The sequence below is a fragment of the Diabrotica virgifera genome, chromosome 6, assembly GCF_917563875.1.
Source record: "Diabrotica virgifera virgifera chromosome 6, PGI_DIABVI_V3a".
Lineage (NCBI taxonomy): Eukaryota > Metazoa > Arthropoda > Insecta > Coleoptera > Chrysomelidae > Diabrotica > Diabrotica virgifera.
In genome coordinates, this window is record NC_065448.1 from 162373952 (window position 1) to 162395252 (window position 21301).

The 21301-nt window shown below is 34.4% G+C and overlaps 1 protein-coding gene across 2 annotated transcripts in view; it reads right to left on the reverse strand.

Annotated features, from left to right (window-relative positions):
* Positions 1 to 21301, reverse strand: part of LOC126886409 (PTB domain-containing adapter protein ced-6) — a 299658-nt gene that overhangs the window by 254286 nt on the left and 24071 nt on the right. Inside the window, exon 1 of one of the 2 annotated variants that reach the window (XM_050653344.1) lies at positions 8206 to 8540. The exons of the other annotated variant lie outside the window; for it this stretch is intronic. Coding sequence (XP_050509301.1) covers positions 8206 to 8237 — 32 coding nt within the window. The 5' untranslated portion in view covers positions 8238 to 8540. Of the gene's footprint in view, positions 1 to 8205; positions 8541 to 21301 lie in introns of those variants that run through there. 2 annotated transcript variants of the gene reach the window in all.

The window sequence follows — 21301 nt, forward strand, 5'->3', positions numbered from 1 at the left end:
CCACTTTCAAATCATCATTTGTAATATCACCTGAGTCTGTTTTTAATTGAGGAACAGAAACTTTTGTGTTTATGGAAGTTCTAATATACTTATAAAACTTCTTTGGATTATTGCTGTCTATAATATTTTTTTCATAGTTTCTCCTAGCATTGCAAATTTTTGTTTTCAATAGATTGGCAACTTTCCTATGCGTAACAAAATCATTCTCCAAACGTGATCTTTGATACTTTTGCCAAAGAGCTTTCTTTCTCTTAATCAGTCTTTGAATATCCCAATTAATCCAGGGTTTAGAAGGAAATGTAGTTATAAGTCTTGAGCTTGTATTCTTTTTTATGATGTTGCTACATTGTTCATGAAAAATATTCCAGTTTTCCTGTACATTTGGTAACGACAGGGCGGAAGCCCAGTCAACCAGTGACACATCATGATTAATACCTCTATAATCAATCAAATATCTTGATGAGTATAGTTTTTTTGGATCAGTAACAATAATTAACTGCATTTGGAACTGAAGAATTGCATGATCGGATTTAGCAAAAGGGGGATAGTATTCTAGATTGTTTATTAAATCATTATCAGAAGTAATAATTAAATCCAAGATGGAGGGTTGCTGCCCAGAACGGAAACGAGTTGGTTCAGTAACGATTTGTTGGAGATGTGAATCTTGTACAAAATCAAGAAGAAGTCTAGATGAAGCATTTTGAGGTACAGGATGTGGCCATTTTAAATCTCTATGATTGAAGTCACCGGCAATAATTAGGTTTTTGTAAGTTGAAGCTAGAACGGATAAAAAATTAATAAGTTGAACATAATTATTATAAGCAGTATCAGGCGGTCTGTAAACACAGCAAATCGTAAAAGATAAGTGTTTATTATGAAAGAGAAGACATATTGCCTCGAAGCCAGGAATATTGGAAGGTAAAACAGTTACTGTAAATTGAGAAAAAACAGAATCTAACACATAAATGCATACTCCACCTCCAGTCGAAAGCCGGTCGTTGCGGAATATAGTATAACCTTGTACATCTATGATAGAATTAGGTATATGTGGTTTAAGCCAGGATTCTGTTATAAGCATAATAGCAGGCTTCTCTAAATCCATATAAGGAACAAATTCATTGAGTTTTGCCATTAAAGAATCAATATTAGTATAAGATATAGAGAAATTAAGAAAATTTGACTGTTTCAGTTTTTTGATGGTACAATAGAGGGGGTTCCTCTGATGAACTTTATAGTAATATCAGTCTCGCCTTTAGCCTTTCGATCATTTAGCTCCTTTCTCAACTGATCCAAATACTCCATTTGCTTAGGTGTTTTATCATCTCTAATAATAAATTTATCAAAACGGGTTCCCGTTAATGAGTTCTTGCGTTTAAGAATATCCTTTGCAATTGATGCATTGTTAAATGAAAGTTTCATTAATTTTGGTCTATTGGGTGAAGGTTTGCCAATTCTGGTTATGCTAACAGGAATATGTGGGGTTGAATTCCCACACACTACCCCCAAAATATCGGATGCTAATTCTTCATCATGCTTTTTACGTTGATCGATACTGCCTGTACTTTCTGGAGCACCAACAATAATTATATTCTGAGCTCGCACCATCCTCTCAGTTGCCTCCGAAACAACTTCTTCAAAAGTTTGTGGTGACATCTTTTGGTTTGTAATTTGTGTGCTTAGATCATCAAACTTTTTATTTAATTCTGACATTTTAGTTTCAAACTCATTTTTAAAGCCTTCAAAAAAAGATTTTAATTGATCAAGATTACCAATATTTCCTGAACAATTATTACAAAGAATCTTAACGCTTCGTGATTTATTTCTAGTCATTCTAACATCTTCGGTGGATTGCATTCCAACACACTTCAAATGAACAGTAGATCGACATCCGTCACACATTGTTGTTGGCGTAGACCCTAAAGCTGATCGACAATTCTGGCAATCACTCATATTTAAAGCTGTTTGACCTTGGTAACGATAAACAATTATTGACTAACCTGTTTATACGGCAGAACAGCTTCCAGATATCTTCTAATTACTCGCTTAATTTATGTTGCACAGTTTTTAATTTTTCACTAATATTACCACTATAATTAGACGATTAAATTGATGCCAATTAAACAATACAAAAATAACTATTTCCTTGCAAAAATAGCAAATAACTACGAGCGATTTTAAAAAACGTTCTACACAGTACCGTGTTTGGTTATAACTTCATTATTACTTATACTTCATTAGATTGTCATGCTGGTCGCCAATATCCGAAACGAATAGGCACTACAAGAAGGAAGAATGTTTACCACGAAATGGATTAATGTCTGTTGCATTTAACTTTGTTGGTATAGGAGAACTGGCAATTTCCAAGGCAAAATAAACAAAAAAATTTACCTAATATAACGCTAAGTGGAACTGTAGTGGGACGTTGGCCAGTAAGAAGAGCAAGGAAGAGATGGATAGACGAAGTGAGAACCGATACTAAATTGATGATATTAAGGGTCAGTGGCGTACTGATAGATCAGCGGGCCAGTTGGGATGCGGACCCGCCCGCTCAATAAAAACTCACATTGTATATAAAAAGCATTAATAAACGTTAAATATAAATCATCTATATGTTTATCATAAACTATATCATATATAAGTCCGTCCGCTATAACTTTTCCCATGCGGTACGATTCATTTTCAATCAAATTAAGTCAAAACAGAAAGTGAAACGTACGCCGATGTGTGTAGTATATAGTATACAGTATACAAAATGTATATACATACATATCGATGTTCGTTTCAATTTATGTTTTGACTTAATTTGATTGAAAATGAATCGTACCGCATGGGAAAAGTTATAGCGGACGGACTATATTTATAAAAACTCAAGCTAATTTATGGTCAAGCACTTAGCCAACACGTCAAACAAAAAAAGTGCTATTGTGCCGATGTGTGCTTTTACCCTCGGGGTGAGTTTCACCCCTTCTCGGGGGTGAAAAACATACGTTCAAGATAAGTCTGGAATTGGATAAACTGACTAATTCTAAGCAACTTTAGTTTTATAGTTTTCTCACTAAGGCAATACTTTTCGAGTTATTTGTGAGTGAATATGTTCATTTTTCAACAAAAAAAAAACACGTTTTGATACGGTTTTTCGCAAATAACTCAAAAAGTTGTTATTTTATCGAAACAAATATTCTTAGTAAAAATATAGCTTATAAAAAAGTGAAAAAAAAATGGTGTATATACGAAGTCTGTAGACCTAGGAGGAGCAGAGTTGTAGGTAATGAAAAATAGGTTTGTATTCGTCAAATTCCAAATCGAATATTTCAACGAATGATGAAATAACCAAAAAACGAATTGGATTCTAAGCGCCCAGGACAGAAGACAGTGAAGGGAAATAGGGGTGGCCTATATCCAGCAGTAGATGCAAAAGGCTGATTGATGATGATGATCAGTTTCCGAATTTCTGCAACTCTGTAGTTTACCTACAACTTATTCATGTATCGTGCTAATATAAAAAATACAAGTGTTTGAGTTATCACGTGTAGGCAGGCACTGGCGCCGGATTTTAGTCTTTAAACAAGTGTTTAAACAAGGTCTTCGGTAAGCAGGTAAAACGAGTAAGGAACCTTACAACAACGTTCTGTGTGTTTCTTAATAAATTTTGTGTTTTCAAATTTTTTGATAAATAGGTATTCTTCGTTTTTATTTATAAGTAGGTATGAAGAGATAAAAGACATATACTATGAAAAAATGGAGATGGAATATGAAAGGATACCGAAACATGACGTCAAAATTATAATGGGAGACGTAAATGCAAAATTGGGGAAAGAGGCAATCTACAGAAATACAGTAGGAAAGCATAGCAAACACGACGAGTCAAATGACAACGGACAGAGACTGATAAGTTTCGCAATGGAAAAAAATATGGTGGTAAGAAGTACACAGCTACAGCGTAAAGAGATACATAAGGGTACGTGGACATCTCCGGACGGAAAAACCGTTAACCAAATTGATCATGTAATGATAGAAAAACGACACGCGGAATTTATTACAAATGTCAGAAGTATGAGAGGAGCAGACTGCAGTTCAGACCATATTTTAGTAAAAATTAAATGTAAAAGTGAAGTAGAAGAAAAAATAGTTGTAAAAAAGGATGCAAAAAGAACAAAATCATACGAAGTAGCTGAACTGAAAAAAGAAACAACCAGGCAAAAGTATCAAGAAGAAATAGAAAAATTGTTTTTGGAAACAAAGAATGAAGCCACAGATGTAGAAGAAAGATGGGAACAAATAAAACACATTACAAAAGAAGTAAGCAGAAAATTGATACCCAGAATTAAAAAACAGACAAGAACTAAGGAGTGGTTTGATAGGGAGTGTGTAGAGCTGTCAGAAGAGAAGAAAAAGTTAAGAATACGTATGTTCACCAACCCTAATGACAAAAACAGAGAAGAGTATAACCACGTACGAAAACAGTTAAAGAAAAGTTGCAGGAGCAAAAAGAGAGAATTCAATGAAAAAAAGTTGCAGGAGATATAAGAAAAATTTAAAAATAATGAAATAAGATCATTTTATCAAGAGGTAAAAAAAGTAGAAAAAAAAGTTACCAAAGCAAAACAAGCTACGTAAAGACCATAGAAGGAGAGCTAGTAAGTGAGCCGGGAAAAGTTATGAAAGAATGGAAAATGTATTTCGAAACGTTACTAAACAGTGATGATGAAGATCAGGGAGAGGACGAAGACAGAACAGAGGGTGCAGATATAAGAATATCCGAACCAACCAAAGACGAAGTGCAAAGAGTTGTAAGCAAATTGAAAAACAATAAAAGTCCAGGTCCAAATGAAATACCTGCAGAAATGCTGAAAGCAGGGGGAAGAAAACTACTAGAAAAGGTGTATGAACTGATAAGACACACATGGAAAGAAGAAAAGATGCCTGAAGAGTGGGCCAGAGCCTGGATAATCCCATTACATAAAAAAGGGGATGCAAAGATGGTGCAAAATTACAGGGGTATTGCTTTGCTGGACGTGTGCTATAAAATATTTGCTAGGATTGTAAATATTTAACATAAAAGAAATCCAAACAAGCTGCTACGAACATAAAATGGTTTTATATGCACTATTCATAGATTTTAAGCAGACCTATGACAAAATTAATAGAAAAAAAGTATATGAAGCCCTACGGCAAATGGAAATACCAGAAAAACTAATCAAGTTAATAAGAATTACCTTAAATATGACATCTAACGAAATAGTGTGGAACAGTCACAAATCGGAAGAGTTTATAGTCAAAAAAGGACTTAGACAAGGTGGCCCTCTATCAACTGTGTTATTTAACCTAGTTTTGGAAACAATTGTAAGGAACAGCAGAATAGAAACACAAGAAACGATCTACCGTAATGAACATGGCCTACGCCGACGACCTTGCACTGCTAGCAAAAACTAATACCGAATTAAAGAAAATCATGAGAAGATTAGTCAGAGAGGCAAAAAAATTCGGCCTAGAAATAAATGAAGAAAAGACGAAGTATATGGTGCTAGGCAACACAGAAAGAGAACCTGTAGATATGCTAAAGTTAACAGCGTTCGATGGAAAAGAATATAAATTTAAACGAGTAAATCACTTTACATATCTAGGTGCCATTATAGATGAAAAAGGACAAGAGCAAAACGAACTAAAGCACAGGATAGCTAAAGGTAACCGAAAGGTCGGCAGTTTAAAAAAATTATTAAAGTCAAATTACGTATCAAGAAAGACGAAAATTAGAATATACCAAACTGTAATAAGAGCAACAGTCACCTACGGATGTGAAACATGGGTACTAAACAAAACAGAAGAAGAAATGATAGAGAGATGGGAACGCAAGGTACTGAGGACTATTTTCGGGGGAAAAAATACGGCAGATGGTTGGCAAAGAAGGACTAATCAAGAATTGAGGATGCTTTACAAGGAACCAACTATAACAAGATACACAAAGGCACAAAGAATCAGGTGGCAGGTCATGTCGAGAGGATGGATAGGTCAAGAATGCCAAAGAAGATACTACTAAGAAGACCAGTTGGGACAAGGAGAAGAGGTAGACCAAGAAAAAGATGGCACGAAAAGTTTCAAGAAGATTTAGGATCGATGGAAATTACAGACTGGAAAGAGAAAGCGAAAAACAGGATACAGTGGAGAAACATAGTGCAACAATTTTTACATAGACATTAAATCAAATTATATAACAAATATAAGACATTAGTACATATTGTCATTTGTATTATGTAAAATTGTTATTGTTAAGTTGTACAGCCCTAGGCGTCCAAGGCCTGTAGAGCAGGTTAAATAAATAAAGGTACGAACAAAAAAAATTAGAATTTATTAATCAGTTACATTTCCTAATGTGTTCTTGTGTAGTTCAAAATTTTCCCATCAAATTAGAAACAAAAGAAGCAAAAAGTGCGATAGAGCGAACCCCTGCTTGCAGGGCCCGGGCCCTGGTTCCACGGAACCCGAGGAACCATGCTCAGTACGCCACTGATTAAGGGTAGATTACAGGAGGAGTGCATCCAAGGAAAGAGATACTTGGGGGCAGATGATGGGAGAACCAGGACCTTACTTAGGCTGTAGGCGCCACAGGAGAAAGATATATAGATCGTAAGTTTGCTCTAGAAAATGGACTTTCACGATTAAATACGCCTTTGATTACACACAGCATTTTCACGGTACTGGCGAATTTCTGGTTAGAATATAAAGCCTAAGCTGAATATCTTGGAATACCGAAACTGCACATTGTCGATCTCTGGTAATTTCGACAAACTGTTGCACAATGTGATACAGCATAGAGAACCACCAAAACGAGAACGTCCCTCAAACGAAAATTAATGTTAACGTTCACTCTGCTAAAATCCGACGTGATTCAAATCTGTCCACGGAGATTAGGTGTGATGGATATATTGTCTATTTTTGATAACAAGAAAAAATATGCCAGTAGATGCAAGATAGAAAAATACTCCAAAAAATCTATTAGGTACTGTAGAGCAGGTTAAATAAATAAAGGTACGAACAAAAAAAATTAGAATTTATTAATCAGTTACATTTCTTAATGTGTTCTTGTGTAGTTCAAAATTTTCCCATCAAATTAGAAACAAAAGAAGCAAACAGTGCGATAGAGCGAACCCCTGCTTGCAGGGCCCGGGCCCTGGTTCAACGGAACCCGAGGAACCATGCTCAGTACGCCACTGATTAAGGGTAGATTACAGGAGGAGTGCATCCAAGGAAAGAGATACTTGGGGGCAGATGATGGGAGAACCAGGACCTTACTTAGGCTGTAGGCGCCACAGGAGAAAGATATATAGATCGTAAGTTTGCTCTAGAAAATGGACTTTCACGATTAAATACGCCTTTGATTACACACAGCATTTTCACGGTACTGGCGAATTTCTGGTTAGAATATAAAGCCTAAGCTGAATATCTTGGAATACCGAAACTGCACATTGTCGATCTCTGGTAATTTCGACAAACTGTTGCACAATGTGATACAGCATAGAGAACCACCAAAACGAGAACGCCCTCAAACGAAAATTAATGTTAACGTTCACTCTGCTAAAATCCGACGTGATTCAAATCTGTCCACGGAGATTGGGTGTGATGGATATATTGTCTATTTTTGATAACAAGAAAAAATATGCCAGTAGATGCAAGATAGAAAAATACTCCAAAAAATCTATTAGGTACTACCTGTGTCAAAAGTGTATACTTTTCGTTTTGGGATAATTCGATATTTTTAAGTTTTTAACTTTTCTTACTGTTTTACTGTGGTAACCTAAAGTAACTTTTCATTGCAGAAGGGCATTCAATAAATCAAAAACCAAAAAGGCTATAGCCAAATTATATGCTTTAAAACCTTCAAAAAAATAATCGAAAAAGCCTGACAACTTTAAAAATTTTATTTGTATTATTTTTTGCGTGACTGAAAAGGTTAAAGTAATTGAGCATTTTATACCGTTGAAAGTTTTAAATGAAATGCAAGAAATAGTTTTATCCTACTGACAATGGCACTGAACTTTTCTTCATTTGATAAAAAGCAGGATAATTAAGAATCATAATATAATGCGGGTTTTTACGTATAAATAAAAACATGTAATTAACGTTACAGCAGTTGATTTCGTCGCTTGGATTAATTGAAAAATGAGCTTTTTGTATTAGGTATCGTCCAAAGTTTTTTTATTTACCTACCTTTTATTTTCCTTTGCTCCAACCATAGCCATTACCTAAACGAAATCAACTCGAAATGATATTTATCTGAAGGTGAAACTCTCCTGCGATTCGTTGATAGTACTTTCACTGCAACCACAAACTAGGCACGTTTCATCACGACTGAAAATGAAAACATTAGCGATACCAGCGTTTTTGCGAAAAAAAAACTCCCAACAAAAATATCGACACGGACTAGAAATTGTCCACCTCGAACGGAGTACTGCAGCAAATAATCGAGTTTGAAGGAGCTGATCGGTGATCCGGTGGTACCAGCCTTCCTCTGGCACGAACCACGTGCTACCCGGAATACGAACAAAGGTTTAATTTAACAGCAACAATCGCCAATGTAGCGGATAGCACTAGGTGGTGTAGTTGTAGGCCTTGAATGGGGAACGTAGAGGTGGAGGGAACAGTTATTTACTTCTGTTAAAGTTTTGAACGATTAATTAAACTGTATTTTGTATTGTTTTACATAACTATTAAAATTTTAATATATTCAATTTAATCAGTTGTAATTTAACTAGCAATATTAACACGCGCTATGGGCAATTAAAAATGGCGTTAAAACGGATTATGCTCGTTTTTGATTATATATCCGTTAAGCGGTTATATTGCCGGGATCTATAGGTTTGTTCCAACACAACTAATTAGAAACCGTCCATGTAACGATCATACAAAGATCATATAAAGATTATCAACGCCAGAAAGGGCTGTTTCACATTATAAGAATTTTGAACGTGCGAGGGTTTTCTCGTGCGGTAGCTTTGACGCATCTATCCTTTTCACACAATAAGAATTGAGTTGCACGAAGATATTTTGCTGTGTTGTTTGGTATATTATTTTTATTTACACTCTGCGGCTGAGGTAGGTACATGATACGATGTCTGATATGTATGATTAAGATGTATCATTACAAATGGGTATTTTTTGTCCATACTTTTGTCTTAATGAACTGTAATGCGTATTTAATTCATTTGCAATTTATATTTTGTCAGTTATTATTTCTTATGTTTTTAATTAAAAGTCTTAATTTGTTTTTATAACACAGGTCTACAAAAAAAAACTTTTTGAAAGATGTTTTAAATTTGACAAGTGATTTTATATAATTTTGATGCGCTGATTCCAAATCTGCAAACCAATTTTTTCTATCACGTAAGATATTTTAGCAAATAAAAAAATAAAAAAACACTAAATGTGCTTATAAATACATTTATTAATATATTTTAAAAATAAGAGTAATGCTCAAAATAAAGAAAATTACATATATTGTATGCACAACTGAATGAAATCTTTTCCTTTTTGTCAAAAAACTGCGTTTGGTAGAAATTTTTCTATAAATTTTGTCAGGATTATCACGTTGTAGCACCCAATAGTAGTCTGCCATCATGGATACGCTCCATTTACCCTGGTAACGTCTTTCCATCTGCTTAATGTCTTCGCTAACAGCTCCAAGATTTCCTGGAAATTGGTCTAGATGAGCGAATAAAAAATGTACTTTTAAACTCATATTGCATCCTAGAATATGAAAATTTTGTAGCATTTGTGTGACAATGTTCTCATAGTCTGGAACTTTCTTAATTCCCAAGAACTTTTCGATAACTTCTTTAAATGAAGTCCACGCTCTCTTTTCGATAAGCGTCATAGAATTTTGAAAGTTTTCGTCTCTGCATAAAAATCTAATGTCGGGACCAACAAAAACTCCTTCTTTTAATTTTACATCGGACAACTTGGGAAATTTTGAACAAATATATTTAAAACATTCTCCGTTTTTGTCAATAGCTTTAACAAACTGTTTCATCAAACCTAATTTTATATGCAGAGGGTGCAATAAAATTCTTTCACGATCAACTGAGGCATTGTGTTTTATGTTTTTACTTCCTGAAGTAAGGTTTTCTCTTGTAGGCCATTATTTTTGGGTCCAATGTTTATCTCGTGCTCGGCTGTCCCATTCACAAATGAAGCAAGGGTATTTAGTATAACCTGACTGTTGCCCAAGTAGCATACACAGAACTTTTAGATCTCCACAAAGCATCCAGCTATGGTCTCGGTATTTAATTTTTTATAAGAGAAGTTCCAAGTTTTCGTATGTTTCTTTAAGGTGAACAGAATGAGCGACCGGAACAGAAGCCAGTGTATTACCATTGTGCAGTAAAACACCTTTTAGACTACTTTGACTAGAGTCAATAAATAGTCGCCATTCTTCCTTTTCATAAGAGGCAGCTCCTAGCTTAATAACTAAGTCGGAGATATTGTTACAATATACTAAAGAATCTTCTTGAGTAAAATATGGACTCAGGTCCTTTTCTCGATTTATGTAGAAACTGGTTGATGTACCTGGAGCCAGCAAATTTTTATCACGAAGTCTAGAGGCTAGAAGTTCTGAGGCATCTTTGGGAAGATTTAAGTCTCTTATTAAATCGTTTACTTCCTTCTGATTAAATAGTTGTGGTCCTTCTTCTGCTTCAAAAGTAACGTCGGGATCTGTGGACTCAAATGAAGACTGTTGCCAATCAGAAGATAACATACTCTCTAACTCCTTTGGTGGAATAGGTAACGGTACATCAGGGCCATGAGAAATATGCCTAATAGCAGATTTTGGGTTCGGGTATAAAATACTTTTTTATTCTTACAATTAAATCCCTTTAAATCACAGGAGCAAAAGTAGCAATCATCAGAATGGTTTTGTGGCTCACGCCACACCATGGGAACTCCAAAACTCAATGACTTTTTTCTTCCTTTTGTCCAACTTCTTAAAGCTTCTACACAATTTTGTCTTGTTCTCCTATTTTCACTCCAAAATAGGCATGATACGCATTACGAACAAATAAGGTTATGTTATGTCTTTGTTTTGCAACCACAAAACTGCCGCAAATATAACAAAAGCAATCTGCATTATTAACACAATGTCTCCTTTCCATAGCTCGAAAAAATAATAGAATAACAAATAAATAGCACTAATTCGAAACACAGCGATAAACCTCCTCGAACTGCTAAAAACAAACAACTGATTTTGATGCGTTTATTTACGACTGGGAGAGGTGCAGCCGCGGTATTGCACTAGCTCACTAATTTTACAGTGTTGCCACAATTCAGAATTTTATTAAAATATTTTTGGACAACTGTTTGTGCCATATATTTATACTAAAAACCGTTTTTCTAATTTTATATGTAAACTTTTCGTATAATCAAGGAATTTTTATAAGATCTCGATTTGCGAAAAATTGGAAGGTGATAGAAAAAACTAATGGCAGTTTCGGATTCAGGAGGTCAAAATTACCTAACAAAAGATGTTTATTTTAAAACATCAAATTCATTGTTGACCCGTGTAATCGTTGTTCTACTAAGTTATTTGTGGGATCTTGTATTAGCTCATCTAATTAGCTCATACAATCTATGTAATGAACTATTCTAAATGGGAAATAAGCCACAATTAAACTAAAAAAATAATTTTATTAACGTTTCGACATCCGATTTGGGCGTCGAAACGTTAATAAAATTATTTTTTAGTTCAATTGTGGCTTATTTCCCATTTAGAATACTTTATTACAAATATTCCACAAGGAAACAGCTTCAGAACAACATTAAAATCTATGTTTTTCATGTACAGAATTTAAAAGACCCTCTGTCATCCACTCATTTTTAAATGTTGTTCCCCTCGTTTTAAATGTTGTTTTTAGATAATTTCACACAAGACGTGACCGCCGCCCTACTCCAGTCTTCACTGAGTCGTTTACCCTATAAAACTAAATATAATTTCGTAGAATAAAAGGCATAGTTATTATATCATATGGAGCGAAATAAAATTATAGCGTTTTGGTGACTTTATCGTCGAAGAAAGAGAAATAAGAGGAACCGAATTCATTGGGTCCATCCTATTAACGCAAAAAGATACGATTTATATATTTTTATATTCATACATATTGATGGAACACCCTCTATACTCAACGTTAATTGCAACTATGTAAAATAAAGTTTATTGTAATATACTTCGAAGTTTTAATTATTGTTGTTATCAGTAACATATAAATAATTTTGCTGTACTTACCAAATGTGTTTTTTTCTTTATCACCTAATTCGTCAAATTCATTGTTAAGTGCACGGCATAGACCATTCCAAGCATTTCTCGTCAAGTTTCTATCTTTATATATTTCTATTGTTTTGTCCCAAAGAACAGGTCTCGCTTCAATTAATGTTATTAATATTTCACTATCAATCTGAGACATCATAATATAATAAAATATATGCACCTACTTCAAACAGCCACAAAGTGTAAATGAATATAATGTACCAAACAACCAAGGAATCTAACTTTCTGCGACTGAACGACAGTATCATATGAAAGGATGAATTAAGTTCCCTATACTACTGGGTGCATAAAGACGAGACGGCTGCCGTCTGTTGTTGCAAGCGAGGGACGGCATAAACACGGCGACTTCACCGAACGTTCCAACCACCGTCTAGTGAGAAAGGCTCCATATGATTACATGCGCCACCATTGGAATGTCGTCGTGCGTTCTAAACCCCTGAAGAACCTAAAGGCACGTATCCATTACGTTGGTGCTCCGTGTACTGCTCCACATAGTGAATATGTTGGTGCTCCCGCTCGGCGCTCATCCTCGGCGATCCAATCGGTGCCGATTTATTTGTAGAGGAGCGCATGCCGTATCCATTGGAGCAGTTACACGGAGAACGGAGCACCAATGTAATGGAAACGTGCCTTAATATACTAGAGAATGAAATAAGACTGGCGATCAGTAAACTCAAGCACAGTGAAACTTCTCCATAACGGACACTAACGAGGAAAATAATTGTCCGTTGTGTAGAGCTATCACTTAATCAATTAAAATAAAGACGAGGTTTCAATTTGCTTGATCTTTCATTATACATTTTCGTATTTGCATAAGCATACATATAGGGTGGAAGACACTTATGGAATAAAATTATTTCTGTCCTTGTTTTACTTACTTAATCCAGAACTCTTCTACCTTTCAGTGTGAGTTATTGCGGATTGGGTTCTTCGTCGTTTTCTTCTACATTTCCTTCTATTTCCTTCTATCCATGGCCAATGCTTTTGTTTCCTCCCATTTTATTCCTCTTTTGTCGGCCGCTTCCCTCACTTCTTCTGTCCAGGTCTTTCTTGGTCTTCCTCTCTACTTTCTTCCCATATCTTTTGCTTCATATATCTGTCTTACTATTTTTTTCTTCTCCTCTTCTCAGTACATGTCCGATCCATCTAAGTTGTCCTTGTTCGATTGTTGTTGTAACTGGGTGTATTTTCAGATTTTCTCTAAACGGTTGATTTCTAATTTTATCATTTTATCTATCCTTGTTTTTCTCTCTATTGTTCCCAAAAATCTCATTTCTGTATCCCGAATAAAGTACGTGCCTCCTAGTGGCGGGATACGGGCAACAATACATTGGCTTATAGGGCAGTCCTTACAGTAGGGATCCTGGCCTATACAGAAAAATGCAGGCGGGTTTTGGGTAATACTGCACTTTGGTTGCATTGGTGATGTATTGGCTAAACGTGCAGTGCAGGGTATGGTGCTGATAGAAAAGGCATTCAGGCATCAAATATCCAAAAATATTTTCAGGCCATAATAATGAAAAGACCTTCTCCAAACGCAATAAAAACTTATACTGAAATGATGGCATCTCCTGAGGTAAAATGTTCCGAAAGTAAAATGAGCCTCCGTTCGGATCTCCGGGTGAGGACTATCTCAGGGGGAACACCATTACAGGTTAGAAAAATCAGGATAGGGTCTTGGAATCTTGGTAGTCTTACAGGTAAAAGTCTGGAGTTAGTGGATGCGCTCAAACGAAGAAGAGTTCAAATTGCTTGTATTCAAGAAACTAGGTGGAAAGGACAAAGGGCGAAAGAACTAGGTGATGAATATAAATTGTGGTATGTAGGGAGTAGTAACACTAGAAATGGAGTTGGTACAATTGCTGATAGTGAAATGAAAGATAACGTAGTAGAAGTTGTAAGAACGAGTGATAGAATGATGTCAGTGAAATTTGTAATTGATAAAGAGGTATTGAATGTTATGTGTGTGTATGCTCCTCAAACAGGTCTGGGTGAGAATGAAAGAAGAGCTTTCTATGACCAATTAGGAGACGTACTGAGTGATATTCTAGCAGAGGAGAAAGTTATAATAGGAAGTGATTTCAATGCACATGTGGGCCAAGCCAAGACAGGATATGAAACAATACATGGGGATTAGGCTTTGGAACTAGAAATGAAGCTGGAGATAACATGCTAGAATTAGCAACAGCATTGGATATGGCGATGGTTAACACATTCTTTAAAAAGAGAGAAACTCAACTTGTTACCTACAAAAGTGGACAACATCAATCCCAAATAGACTACTTCATGATAAGGAAAGAAGACATACGTGAATGCAAGGACTGCAAGGTAATAGTTAGTGAGACAGTAAGCCAACAACATAAGCTGCTTGTTCTGGACATCGAAGTAAAAAGCGAAACTAAACAAAAATATCGGAGAGGACCACAAAAAATCAAGTGGTGGATGCTAAAAGATGAGAAGGAAGGTCTATTCAGGGAAAGAATAGTAGAAAAAATATATTGGAACATGAAAGGAAGCCCGAACACAATTTGGAGAAAAATGGCCAATATTATTAAAGAGACGGCTATTAAAATACTTGGGAAAACGTCAGGAAAGAAGTTTTCAGGATAAAGAGACTTGGTGGTGGTCAAATGAAGTACAAGGAAAAATAAAAGAGAAGGGAAAATTATATAAAAAGTGGCAAGAAACCAGATCGGACATAGATCTTCAAAACTATATGGTCGCCAAAAAGGAAGCAAAAGTAGCAGTAGCAAAAGCTAAAGCAGAAGCGTATTCAAACCTATACGATCAACTTGATACCAGGGAAGGCGAAGCAAATATATATAAAATAGCCAAACAGAGAGCAAAGAAAGCAAGAGATCTTAATCAGATTAGATGTATCCGAGATGTATAACTCTGATTATAGTGAAGATTTTGAATTGCTGCTGCATATACCTCTTCAGTCATCAGTCAACTGTGGGTGAAGTCCACGTGCAGTGTAAAAAAGAGTATTTTACTTTTATTATTAGCCAACACGGTGCGGTACACCATGTGTGAGTATTTGTGCACAAATGTTTGTATTTAAATCAGACATCAATAGTTTTAGTTAGTTAGGTAATTTAAAATCTTTCTCTTGAGATGATGATGAACAAAGTTATTTATTATTAAAGTAATATAATGTTGACACAAACGCATATCTACAAAATTATATGATCATATATTCATTAAATAATATACCTGCACACAATTTGGAATTTTTTTTTTAATTATTGCTGACCCATATTTTTGGACCCGGTCTTCTGCACCGTGCGCGAGTATTCGACCACAAAAAATTGGCGCGAGTAACGGAAGGTTAAGGGAACAAAGCCCCCATAAAATATTTATTGGATGCACAAATTTCACTATAATTTTTTTTATATGTTCCTGCTATAAGAATGCTGCATGTCCATTTTCAATAAAAAATCTATAATAGTTTTCGATATATTGGAAAAAATCGATTTTTATTTTGTAACTTAAAAGGGCTGTAACTTGTTTTATGTGCATATTTGTATTAAGGTAAGTTAGGTCCAATCGAACTATTTTTGGTCCCAGAATATGTGATTTAATTTATGACCTGCATTTTTGTTACACCCTGTAATACGATGCATGGAACCGTATAAAGCATCAATTAAAGGATATTATTGTTTTTAAGGTTAAAAAGTTTAAAAAAGAAGCAAGTTAAATGATTAAATCAAACACTACACATACAGGCATACACAGACTATCACGGACCATGGGAAGAGCTATATCTGCGGTGCGTTGCCGTCCGTGGTCGTCGGCTGTGCGTGACGAGCCGTAGAATCGCAGACCGTGGGAAGGAGGTATTAGATAACTGAATATTCGGATCGGATGTTGCGTTGTCTAGGAATAAGGTAATTTTTCTTTTGTGACGTTGCATTTTTCTGTCAAATTTGTGCAGCCAATTTGTCATGATATATCTGGTCATCTAGGCCTTCTCGTTGTAGTACCAGTCGACTTGGAGTTTATCGACATGAAAATTTTTATAATGTCGAGGATTTTTACTTTTACCAATCACCAAAGTTTTTCTTTTTCCCCATTTTACCCAGAGTGCACTTTTCATTACGAAATGTAAAAGTTTTAAAATAAAAATGTATACCATTTTCATTCAGCTGAAATGCGAAAGCAAAACAATCTTATTTTTCACTTAGAACAGGGAGCCCAGTCCAGCACTCTGAATCGACGATTTTTGACTCTTATTGGAAATATCATCGGAGAGGCGTAGGCCTGCTGCTCTCTGCTCGAAGTGACCAAACCATGAAAGTTTATCCCCGCATTGCGAGTGACGTGTATGGAGTAGGTGACTAGCGTCATCTGGCAACTGAAAGGTAAAGTTTTCAATCCTAATAGCAACATTAATAATATTGAAAAATATTTTTCAATTGCTATTAGGATTGAAAACTTTACCTTTTAATCTAAAGGTTCTAAAGTTATGGTTCCAGAAAGAAATGGGCAAAATCGATAAAACATCCTGTAACTCGACTATAAAAATCGGTGAGGCAATAAAGGTGGTATATCTAGAACTGACTCAGTGACCTCTATTCACCATTCAAGTATTTAAGTTTCCGAATGAAACACCCTGTATAATGAGTTTTGTATTTAAGGCCATCGGTACATAATTCGCAAATATTTTACGGGTATCCCTACTTTTTCTCTCTTTACACAATTACGTGTAGTAAAATTCACACTGGTATGGATATGTAAACATTACTAGAATGGCATTCTACTTAAAAATGTCATCATTAATTTAAAGAGATGGATTTTGAATGTTCTTGGATAACTGTTATTTTTATAATTACAAATTATTAATTCAGTTAATAAATATGATAATTTTTTCACTAACTATGTATTCAGTGATTGTAATAATTTATATGTACAACAAAAACTAATACTCAATCGAGAAAAGAGGAAAAGTGTTAAAGTGATATTTTAATAATATATTGTTAGTATGGAACGCTTACAATTTTGAACATCTTTAACAACAATTATTAATTCAGTTAATAAATGTGATAATTTTTTCACTAACTATGTATTCAGTGATTGTAATAATTTATATGTACAACAAAAACTAATACTCAATCGAGAAAAGAGGAAAAGTGTTAAAATGATATTTTAATAATATATTGTTAGTATGGAACGCTTACAATTTTGAACATCTTTAACAACAAAATACTTGGATCACAGAATATATTATCCTGATGTATTCTCTGCTTGGATCTTCCACACATAATACACAATAAATAACTTTTTATTAAGTTCACGTCTTAAATCAATTATATATCAAATACACTATATTATATCAATATTATTTATTCAACAACTCAAAATATTCCCGATGCCATGTCAAATATTTAAAAATTGTCGCTGATTGTCACTGTCTGACTGACAGTATGCTGACAATATTCTATTGACTAAGTGCGTTGTAAGACAAAGATAGATTTGGAAAATATTACCACGGACATTGTGTTCATTTTTTTTTTCGAATCCTGAAAAAACCAATAAATGTATTTGAAAAATTTAAACGCAGAATGAAAGACTATATTATTACCGAGGGCCGAAAGTCCCTTAGAATAAATAAAAAGTTTATTTTGAATGAGGTATTTTAAATTAAATATCACAATAAATTTTCTTTTAGTTTTTCACCCCTGTAACTTATTAAAATAAACATTGTAGAAGTTCTCAGGGACTTTCGGCCCTCGCCAATAACGTAATCTTTCGTTCTACGTTTAAATTTTTCAAAAAAATACTAGTTTTTTCAGGATTCGAAAAAAATGAATCCCCATTTGAATAGCATTGCAGCCGAAAATACGTACCCATCCTCTTAATGTGTTGACGAAATTTATAAATGTTGTTTTTCGAGTTTTTGGCTAAAAAAATGGAATGGACAAATGAACTTATTTATGAATTTTTAAATCTATATCAAAATGAATCAACTTGAATGAAATTCTACAGCGCCAAAGCATAAGAACATGAAAGATATACAGGGTGTAACAAAAATACAGGTCATAAATTAAATCTCATATTCTGGGACCAAAAACACTTCGATTGAACCCAACTTACCTTGGTACAAATGTGCACATAAAAAAAGTTATAACCCTTTGAAGTTACAAAATGAAAATCGATTTTTTTCAATATATCGAAAACTATTAGAGATTTTTTATTGAAAATGGACATGTTGCATTCTTATGGTAGGAACATCTTAAAACAAAATAACAGCTCCATATAAAATTTGTACACTCCATAAAAAATTTATGGGGTTTTGTTCCCTTAAACCCCTCCAAACTTTTGTGTACGTTCTAATTAAATTATTATTGTGGTACCATTAGTTAAACACAATGTTTTTAAAACTATTTTGCTTCTTAGTATTTTTTCGATAAGCCCGCTTTTATCGAGATGCGGCTTCTTTTTTAATATGTTTACATAAAAATTGTACGGGGGTTTTGTTCCTTTAAACCCCCCAAATGTTGATGTACGTTCCAAATAAACTATTATTGTGGTACCATTAGTTCAACACAGTGTTATTAAAACTTTTTGTCTTTTAGTATTTTTTCGATATGCGACCTTTTATCGAGATGTGGCTTCTTTTTTAATATGTTTCAAAATATACCTAAAAGTGTAAGTTATAATTAAATTTTCATATTTATTAAATATTACTAATCGTTCTTAACAATATTCAAATATGTGGTGGATTCGACAAATATTCAAAATATCTCAATAAACACTGGGTTATCGAAAAAGTACTAAGAGGCAAAAAAGTTTTAAAGACATTGTGTTTAACCAATGGTACCAAAATAATAATTTAATTGAAACGTACAGAAAAGTTTGGGGGCGTTTAAGGGAACAAAACCCCATAAAATATTTATGGGGTGCACAAATTTCACTATAATTTTTTTTTATATGTTCCTGCCATAATAATGCCTCATGACCATTTTCAAGAAAAAATCTAAAATAGTTTTCGATATATTGGAAAAAATCAATTTTCTTTTTGTAACTTAAAAGGGCTGTAATTTTTTTATGTGCATATTTGTACTAAGGTAAGTTAGTTCCAATCGAACTATTTTTGGTCCCAGAATATGTGATTTAATTTATGACCTGCATTTTTGTTGCATCCTGTATACGATGCATGGAACCGTATAAAGTATAAAGAATCAATTAAAGGATATTATTGTTTTTTAGATTAAAGAGTTTAAAAAAGAAGCAAGTTAAATGATTAAATCAAACACTACACAGACGGACATATACAGACTGCCACGGACCATGGGAAGAGCTATGTCTGCGGTGCGTTGCCGTCCGTGGTCGTCGGCTGTGCGTGATGATCCGTAGAATCGCAGACCGTGGGAAGGAGGAGGAGGTATTAGATAACTGAATATTCGGATAGGATGTTGCGGTGTCTAGGAATAAGAGAATTTTTCTTTTGTGGCGTTGCATTTTCCTGTCAAATTTGTGCAGCCAATCTGTCATGATATATCTGGTCATTCAGGCCTTCTCGGTGTAGTACCAGTCGACTTGGAGTTTACCGACATGAAAAAATTTTTTAAAATGTCGAGGATATTTACTTTTACCAATCACCAAAGTTTTTCTTTTTCCCCATTTTACCCCCATAGTCTAAGAGCTAGTGAACCCTCCGACTAACGGTCGTCCTGTAAGGCTAGAAATTTGTGTAGTGATAATTCATAGCACACCAAGGCTAAAAACCATGACCTGGCAGGCATCAGCCGTGCACGTGTATTTACCAGGTGAATCGAAAAGTGCAAAGTTAGGGGGTAAAATAAACTTTCTCCTGTAGTTTAAATTTAAGTATGTGTTTGAGTAAGTCATTTAAAAGAAATGTGTACAATAACAGGCTGAAGAGTATAAGACCTTGCCAGGCGAGGGCAAAGATTATGGGTTTTTCCTAAAATTATTTTTTTTGCATCTAACAAAGTTTTTTTTGGGTTTTTTGAATCATTCCAAACAGAAAAGGTCATTGGTGATTTTTCTCTTAAGTTAATATTTTTTGTTATATAAGCGATTAAAAATTGCAAAATCGGCCATTTTTAACCCTAAATCGGACATTTAACTAAAAATTTCAATGTTCCCAAGGTAGGTAGATATTTGTTTTTTGCAATATAATATCGAAAACCCCTTTGTTTTTTAATTGCTAATCAAGCGGTCGCGACACTGTAGTATAAGTGAGGACGTTTGAGTTTGCATAAATTCATTATCTCGAGCAAGGGCAAATTTAGAGAGAAATTCTCAGACAGGTCGATTTTTATTCTTAAATTAGGACTTTTGGCATATATATAATACTAGTGACGTCATCCATCTGGGCGTGATGACGTAATCGATGATTTTTTAAATGAGAGTAGGGGTTGTGTGATAGCTCATTTGAAAGGTTATTTAATTTTCTATTCAGTAATATAGACATTAACATAATTATTTATACAGGGTGTACAAAAGAAATTTTTTATTACATTAATTTAGACAAAAAGAAGAAAAAAATTGTTTGTATACCCTGTATAAATAATTATGTTAAGGTTTATATTACTGAATAGAGAATTAAATAACCTTTCAAATGAGCAATCACACAACCCCTACTCTCATTTAAAAAAATCATCGATTACGTCATCACGCCCAGATGGATGACGTCACTAGTATTACATATATGCCAAAAAGTCCTAATTTAAAAATAAAAATCGACCTGTCTGAGGATTTCTCTTCAAATTTGCCCATTCTCGAGATAAATTTATGCAAACTCAAACGTCTTCATTTATACTACAGTGTCGCGCCTGCTTGATTAGCAATTAAAAAACAAAGGGGTTTTCGATATTGTATTGCAAAAAACTCTTCGGGATTTCATCAATCAATGTTTAAAGAATATCTACCTACCTTGGCAACATTGAAATTTTTAGTTAAATGTCCGATTTAGGGTTAAAAATGGCCGATTTCGCAATTTTCAAAATTTTTAATCGC